This window comes from Gekko japonicus, unplaced genomic scaffold, assembly GCF_001447785.1.
Source record: "Gekko japonicus isolate JY-2015 unplaced genomic scaffold, Gekko_japonicus_V1.1 scaffold1445, whole genome shotgun sequence".
Classification (NCBI taxonomy): Eukaryota; Metazoa; Chordata; class Lepidosauria; order Squamata; family Gekkonidae; genus Gekko; species Gekko japonicus.
In genome coordinates, this window is record NW_015172599.1 from 219,572 (window position 1) to 227,845 (window position 8,274).

The window sequence follows — 8,274 nt, forward strand, 5'->3', positions numbered from 1 at the left end:
TGGCTTTCTCCCTCACTGGAGGTTGTCAAGCTTTGGATCTGCAATGGGCAAGGTGCCCCCGCCAACTCCGGGCCTCTGACACAGTCTGAAGCGACGCAGGCGGTTGTACGTCTTCATTCTGCAGCATTCCACCACGAGAGAAAAGGAGACCTGCCGAGCAAGAGAAAAAGGACTACCCAATGAGCAGCTTCCAAAGCTTGATCCTGAAGCGGGGGCCCACAACACAAGACAAAAGGGAGGGGGGGAAAAATCCAGCTGAACTTTTATTGTTTCCAAAACCAAAACATAGCTCTGTTGGATGAATGAGGAGATGTTCTGAATGGGGGGGCATGTAATCTTGCTTAGAGGGGGTGGAGTAGAAGGGGAGGGGCCTGGGCTGGAGGGGAAGGGGCAGCGCCATGACTCTCTGCCCTAGAGGCTTCAGGAAGGGCAAGGGAGGAGAGGGGTGACATGGGACGTGCAGCTCACTCCGCCTCCCGGGTTCTCTCATTGCACTGCTTGCTCATTCGCACTGCTGCTGGAGTCCTGGGGTTTCATCACGTCAGGGAGCTCTGGAGGGCTGGAGAAGGGTTCGATGCGGAGGGGCTCAAAGGTATCATCTGCGTAAGAGAGAGAGGGAGAGTGGTGGTTGGCATATAGTTGCCTTTCTCACGGAGACCTCTGCTGTGTACTGCCAAGCCTCAAACCGACTGTGCCACGGTTAAGAACTGGAATCAAAAGGATACAACTCCTAAAAGACACTGGCCGGAAAGAACGAAAAGATGCTTGCCTTTTAAGACTCTTATATGTGCAAGGGATGTATTGAGATTCCACACGCCAGGTGAGAGCCTGACATTCATGGCACGGTCATAGCCATGCGTTAAGTTCATGCTCCCGTTATTTCCCACCCCCCGATTCCAAGTTCTGACTCAAAACACAGTCGACTAGCATCCGGCACGGTAGGACGGTGCGATGCCACTCACCGCTGATCTTGAAGGCCAAGCCGACTGTAGCAGGAGCTTGGGGTCGCGCTGTCTGACTGGTGAAGCCGCAGTCTCCGAGGGTTTTGCTGTCATCCAGCAACTGGTCATCCTGGGGAGGTGGGGGAGGGGGAATCACAGAGGAAGTTGAAGAGGAACACAGAGCCACTGACAGGGGTTAGACTCAGCCGTAGTGAAGCGCAGCTGCTTCTGGGTGGCGCAAGCAACACCGGAAAGGCAAGTGGGCTTTGCGGTGGTGAGGAATGACAGAAGGGCACCCAAAGCAGGCCTGACTGGAGTGGGTGGCTTTGGCCTTTAAAGTCCTTTGCAGTTTGGGTCATATGAACGAGCCCAGGCGGGCAGATGAAGATGGCCTTCCTCACCCCCCCCCCAAAAAAAAATACATCTGTGGAAGTTAATCACACCATTTCCCCAATTCCATGGGTCCCTGGAATTTCGTCTCCCTAGTTTGGCCTGCTCAGCAGTGCTGAGATCATCCAGGAAAGAGGAGATAGACCCAGACACCTTACACCACATACGAAATTTAGAAGGCTCTGGTCACTGGTGGTGAAATATATGTCAAAATACGAAATTCTCCCCACAAACATGAATTATCACAGACGGTTGTTCTTATAACGCATCGCTCACTCTAAGAATCTGGACAGTTGAATAAGTCTACATCTATTGAACGGTCAATAACACTAATCAATGGTGCAAACGTTCAGAGGAGACATTAGATAAAATGTTGAGTAAAGTATAGTAAATAAGATCATTTAGATTTTAACCAGGGTTCCTTAAAGTTCATAGTTTAACCACTATACATTCATTTACTGTATACCCCTTGGATGCTTTTGAGTTTGTGTTGTTTCTTTCTCTGCATTTGAATGTACTTTTAAGTAAAAGAATAAAAGTATAATTTAAAATAAAAAAATAACTGAGGAAAGAGGAGATGGCGTATGGTAGGAATCTGCCATTTTAGATGTTTGGTTGGTGGGACCCATGCGAGTGCCTTCACAGTCAGATCGAGAAACTCCCTCCCACAAGAACGCTGATCTATTCTGGAAGGTCTTTGACTGTATTTGAGTTTTATTCTCTGCAGTGGTTCCATCCAGCATTTTCACTCAATCTATTATAGCACCCCACTAGACATGCCTTTTGTTTGTGCAAGTCCCATAACCCAAGTGTAGATTTTTTGTTGTTGTTGGTCAAAGGGAATTTCCCCCCTTCCATTTTGTGCCAGAGGAAAACTTGGGTGGATCCAACCCTCTGGCCTGGGGTGGAGTAAAATTGGATTGTGTTTTTGCTGTGATTTCAGTGATGTTATATTTTTGTGTTGTAAGCTTAGTGTGTTATTTATTAAAAGAGTTCGGTAAAAGCTCCTAAAATACAACTGAGGAGCCAATTTTCAAAAATGTGCATTGAGTGGCAGACTCATGATTGGCTAGGAAGAATAAAAGCCAACCAGCGTATTGGCTGATCCACCACATCATGCCCACCACCACGGGGAGACCCCATACAGTGATGTTAGGGCAATGGCACCATTCCAAAGAACGGATTCTCTGGATGCTGCCTGCTACACAGGTGAAAAATAAGGAGGAATCCCAAAAGCACCGCTTTTACTCAGAAAGCATTAGTCTTATCCCTCAGAGTGTTGTCTGACTGTGTGGATGGGAGGGTATGCCAGACAGCTGCATTAAGACCCATCTGTTTTTCTGGGAGTTGACTACAAAAATGACCTAAGAACTAAGCATCCCGCCAGTTCAATGCAAGGAACACACAAATGTGCCCACATGTATCAAAATCTTGGGAAAAACTGCTCCAACGACTCGTGACTAGGTTCAGATTGTTCAGTCTTGAAATTACTGGGTGGCCTTGGACCCACAGTGACCTGCCTCACAGGGTGTCCCCAGAAGGATTTTGCCCAGTCCAACACTCACAATCCTACTCAGATCTATTCAGTGGGGCTTACTCCCAATAAAGTGCTCTTAGGATCAATGTTCCCTCTAAGCTGTGGAGTCTTGTGAGCAAAAATTCTACTTTGTGAGCTGCTGGCATTAAAGTTGTGAGCCAGCGATTTGGCTACTGCATAAATTAGTTTGCTCTGGAGCCCTCCTTCCTGAGCCAAGGCAAAAATGTGTGAGCTAGAGGCTAAAAAACTGTGAGCTAGCTCACACTAACTCAGCTTAGAGGGAACACTGCTTAGGATCACACTGCAAGAGTCCTAGGCGTGAGCAGTTCCTTGGTTCCCTCTGTTAGTCCCCTCCCCCATGCCCACAGAACAGAACCCAATGAGAGGCTATGCAGTTGCATGAGCAGAGATATGAACACCCAGATCAACGTGCTACCTGGCCTGGGCACGGAGCGGGGAGCACGCTGGAAAGGGACACAGGATCCAAGGAGGCTGGCTGGGATGAAGAGCTGGTCGGCCCCATCTACCTTACTCCTGTCCCCTGCTGAAAAGGAGTCTTTTAGTCACGAAAAGGAACTAGTTGAGTGATGGACAAGCTGTCCCTACTGGCCAGGTGCCTATCACTGTTTTATGAGTGCAGGCTTGGAAGCTTGCATGCAGCCCTAAAGAGCCACTGGATGCTCATTTGTTTCACTATCCAGACACACAAATATCAACACCGTGGCATGCTTGCGAGATCGTGTGTACCTGAGGTCCCTCGTCTTACGGTACATGTCTTGTAAAAAGTAACGTCTGAACTAATCCAAGAAAACACTGAAGGGTCTTAAACAAGGACACTCAAAAATACACAAAAGGGCAAGTATAAAGAGAGGGCAAAATGGCAGTATTGTCTACATGCAATTCATTTGGGCTGCTCTCCCGCATACCTTGTATAGCCTCTGGTCTTCTGGGGGTCTCTTTAGGATCCCCTCCACGATTCTTTTCAGCTCATACACCGTACTAGATTCCTTGGCGTCTGTGAAAATGGTCGTCTTGTGACATCGGATCATTAGAAAGACGTCCTGTTCGAAGACAGGGAAGGAGAGTTAAGTAGTGACCCAAAGTGAGTCGTCTCAAAAAAGTTTTCAGCGATCCACTGGCACTTTCCACCCCCCCCCCCCCCCCCTCTAGATGAAAACAATGGCGACAACACTAATTTACCTGCAGGAAATTCTTACTTGCTACAAGCAATCAGGCAAGTGGTTATTCAAAAGCCTAAAACATCTTGCCTGTCACCAACATCCCCGAGATTCCTTGGTAAAGCTGGGAGAGACAAAGAGGACATGTTTCCCAAAATGAGGAGACAGGGGCTGGGGCGTGGCTGTCTGTGCATATTTATGTAAACTTTGCCCCCCTAAAAAGAGTGCAACAGCCTTGCGTCCTCAAGCATGGACTGGATTTCACATGTGCCCTTCTGGCATACGAACCACAGAGTCCTGGGCACAACAATGGCACACACGGCATTTCCTACATAGCCATGTTCACAGTTACTAATTATAGGTTAGATCTGGCCAGTTTTTCTGCTGGAGCAGAAGGGAGAAGGGGATCCACTCTGGCTACCAAAAAGGCTATGCTGGGGATCAGGGGACCTACAGGGACAAAAGCTGCATGGAACAGGGGATGTAGTAAGGAGGGGAACCGGGTGAGATTAAGCAAGAAAACTGGCTGGATCCAAACCTGGGGGCTGTTAGCACCAATCTGCAGAAAGCACAGGACAGAAGTGTTTGGTGGAGGAATATCACATAAGCTTTGGAAACACATATCAGCACAAGCCAATCTTGATCCACCTCCAAACCAAAACATAATCTAGTAACAACAGGCCTGTTCCAAATAAGCAAATCTACCATTTGGATACACAACTTACCTCCAGTCTTTTGTAGTGAGTACTGTTATTTCAGTTCCCTACTTCCAAGCAAAATCAATGCTTTAAAAACATTAAAACTGGATCATTCCATTTTTTTGGTTGTTCTCCACGCAAGCCTCTATGGGGTACAATCCACCTTGACAATAACATTAGTGACAAGGTTGCGGTCCTGTGCACAGCATGAGTTTACTCGTGAGTAAACATACAAAGCACTTGGGTACTTAGGCCTTTCGTAAACAAAGTCCCAAGAGCATTCTCTTCCCTTTTATTTCTAAGCCTATTTTTTAAATCATTAACACAGCATCTACCCTTTTGGGAATTAACAATTTGAGAACAAGATGACCCCATCATAAATAAAGAATCTCTTCAAAAATAAATGCCAAATTTATGCAAAATACACACCCCATTGTTTCAAGCCCTCACAACACTGTGAAGTTTCCAAGATAGCCCACCCCTCCTGAAAAGTAACCCAAAGATTTTTTTGCCCTCTAATGGAAATCATAGGAACAGTCTTGAAAAGCTTCTTGTCTAGAATCTGAGGGTCCCTCTGAGACCAACTAGCCTCCTTCCCCCAGGCACAATTAAAAAAGGCCATTCCTGTCTGATGCTTAGATAATCCAGTTTATAGAAACCTTACCAGAAACAAACCCTTCCCAGATCCTTCTCCCAGGAGATAAAAATCTTCTTCCTCCCCAAACTAACTGCTGCTTTATTATATTCACAAAAGGGCAGAATGACAGTTTTTCTTCTCTTTGTCGCAGCAAATAACTTGAAAACCTGTTTGACACCCAACAGCATCTTATTCAATTCAGCCTCCGGCATATCCTGTATTCCATTTTAAGTCTCTAACTGAAGTTGTGGGTTTTTGCCACCAACGCCCAAGACAACTTTTCTTCCCCATCTTTTTTGTACTGAATATCCAGCCCAACAAAGAGTTCTAGAGAACTCAAAAGCTCACACACTGTTTTGTGATATTTAAGTTAGTTCCAATAAAAGGTATTACACAGCTTTTGCTTTTGAAATGTTTGCAGGTCAACCCACCTGATACTTTCCCCCTCTCTTGATAACTAAACCAAGACAGAGAAAGGCCTTGGTTCAAAATCTCTGTTTTTCAAACTTCTGTCTGGGAGACCCAGGTTCAAATTCCTGCCCTACTGTGGAAACCTGCTGGGTGACCTTGGCCCAGGCATACACTCTGCGCCTAGCCTACCTCACAGGGTGGCTATGAGGATAGAAGAGGAATTGGGAGAACAAGTGCCATGTATGACATGCTGAGTTTCTTGGGTGGAAGGGTTGCATAAAAATGGAATAAAATAAAAGAAGGGGGTGGGGGGATTCATTCCTCCAAGTGCTCCTGGGGAAATGATCATCATCATCAGTAAATAAATCATAAACAATTATATGATGAATAATAAGTACTTAGGAATCAACAATAAGTGATATTCTGTTCTTGTAGATAAAAATGTAAATACTGATACAATAACTATAGCCATAGTTATGTTGAATGCAGCCTTGGAAAGTTATCCCAGTCCTGCTTCAAATTATAAGCATTCCAATCCTGTCAAAATCTTTCAGGATCGCTTCTGTATCCCAAATGCCTCAAATACAACAGTCCACTACTGTCGCTCCCAAATCTTCTGCCCAGTGTTGCCGGTTAAAAGGCCGAAGCAGTTCGGTCTAAAAAGCACGAAAGAATCCACCTCCAGCATCAAAACACACCCCAACCGCAGCTGACATGACCGGCTCAGGCTTAGTCGGCCGGGTGGCAGACATTTGATTTTCACCCTGCTCTGCCCCCTGGCTCCGGAGGGTTCACAGCGAGCTGTCCCACCCACCCCCCAGCTCACACAAATCATGGCCCACACTTTCTACAGAAGCGCCCCAGCGTGTGCCAATTTTGTTATGAGCATTTGAGGTGTACGAAATGACCCACGGAAGGTTAGTAGTATTGGCAAAAGAAAAGGCAAGGCAGAAGAGCGAAAGAGAAACAGCGGAACTGGTTAACAGGCTCCTGACCAGGGAAAAGCGGGGGGAGGGCACGGCCTGGCTTGCTGTGAGGGAAGGAGGGAGAAACAGTCTCTGACAAAAGTGGCACGGGCTTGGAAGAGGGTAGCAAGGAGGAGGCGGCTGGGTCGCACAGAGACCTTTTGGCCAAGGGGCTGAAAAAGAGGGCCCCCTCCAAGGGGCGAGGGTCCCCCTTAGGAAGATGCTAGGTGGGTGTGCGGAGGGAGGGAGGCGGGGAGAGCTAGGAGGGCGCCCAGGGAAGGGGAAGGAGGGAGCCCTACACAAATGAAGAAGAAGAAGAGGAGACGGCGGCGGCGGCGGGGGGTGGGGGAAGAGAGCCAGAGGGGTCCCTGCAAAAGAAAAGTGCGAGGGTAGAAAGAGGGGTTCGCTATGGAGAAAAGGAAAGGAGGGGGAGGATATTTCCAGGCGGACCAGGGCCACCACCGTTCCCTCCGCCGACTCACCATCTCTGCAGCTGCAGCCTCTGCCCAGACCCCCCAGAGAGGAAAAAGCGGTCGACCCCCCAATATCCCAACATGCACCGCAACCTCAGGACGGCCCAACCCGGTTTCACTGGAAGCGTCGGGCGGCGCGTGCGCACAGGAAGAAGCCGTGGGATTCCGTGTTTGTTGGTTGGTCAATTGGGAGAAGGACCATAGACAGCCAAAGGAAACACGGAAGGAACCATAGAGGAGGAGGCCTCGACGAACAGAACGGTCGCCTCCCGCCCCTACTCCCGCCATCTTGGAAAGGGCGTGCTCGAGTTCAGCCATCATTAGAAGGTCAATTATTCGTCTCCCAGCGAAGGTGCATTTTAAAAATGCGGCAGCCTTCTCTCGACTCTGTGGCGGCGCCATTTGGAGAAGGTCAACGTTTGCTTTAATCGCCCTTCGCCTTGGGAGTTCAGGGATATTTTAATTTTATGCCATGGCAACGAGATAATTCGCTTACTGTCATAAAAACAATAACTCTTTTTAGGAAGATCATTTCCTTTTTACGGCTGATGGGACAAGGAGGATACCTGGCGGCCGCCACGAAGAGACCGTTAAACACCTACGTTCAATTGCGGGCCAAAGCAACGCGCCATCTTGAGAAGGGCCATTGGGAAGACACCCCATTTTGTAGCATTGTCTTTTGACGCAATTGGTTGCTTGCCTTTTCAGTGGCATTTCGAGTGCTCCAACAGCGAGAAAAAGAAAAGAGGCCATTCTCCACAGGCACTTCTGCCTCATACTAATCTCTCTGTGTTCCTGGTAAAATCACTGCAATGCAAAAGTGAAAAGGAGCCACTTTATATACAGTCACCTGCAAGTCATCATGTTTTTCCTGGACACTGCAGGCTGTGGGTGGGCAGGTGTTGCATATTTAAATGCTCCCACTCTAGTGGAAAGCGAACATCGAGACAATCCTGTAGAGAAATATTCAGTCCATGCTAATGAGCTCCTGCACCTCTTTTTCTACGAAATGATGGGGGGGGGGGGGGAACTGCGAGATGGTTT

The 8,274-nt window shown here is 47.8% G+C and overlaps 1 protein-coding gene across 1 annotated transcript; it reads right to left on the minus strand.

The window, feature by feature from the left end:
• Positions 1-225: 225 nt before the first annotated feature.
• TCEB2 (transcription elongation factor B (SIII), polypeptide 2 (18kDa, elongin B)) lies at positions 226-7,384 on the minus strand. Its single transcript, XM_015421568.1, has 4 exons — positions 7,240-7,384; positions 3,795-3,929; positions 963-1,071; positions 226-599 (listed from the first exon to the last, which is right to left on the minus strand). The coding sequence occupies exons 1-4, from the start codon at positions 7,240-7,242 to the stop codon at positions 487-489; spliced, it is 360 nt and encodes a 119-aa protein (XP_015277054.1). The 5' UTR covers positions 7,243-7,384; the 3' UTR covers positions 226-486.
• Between the last annotated feature and the right edge of the window lie 890 nt (positions 7,385-8,274).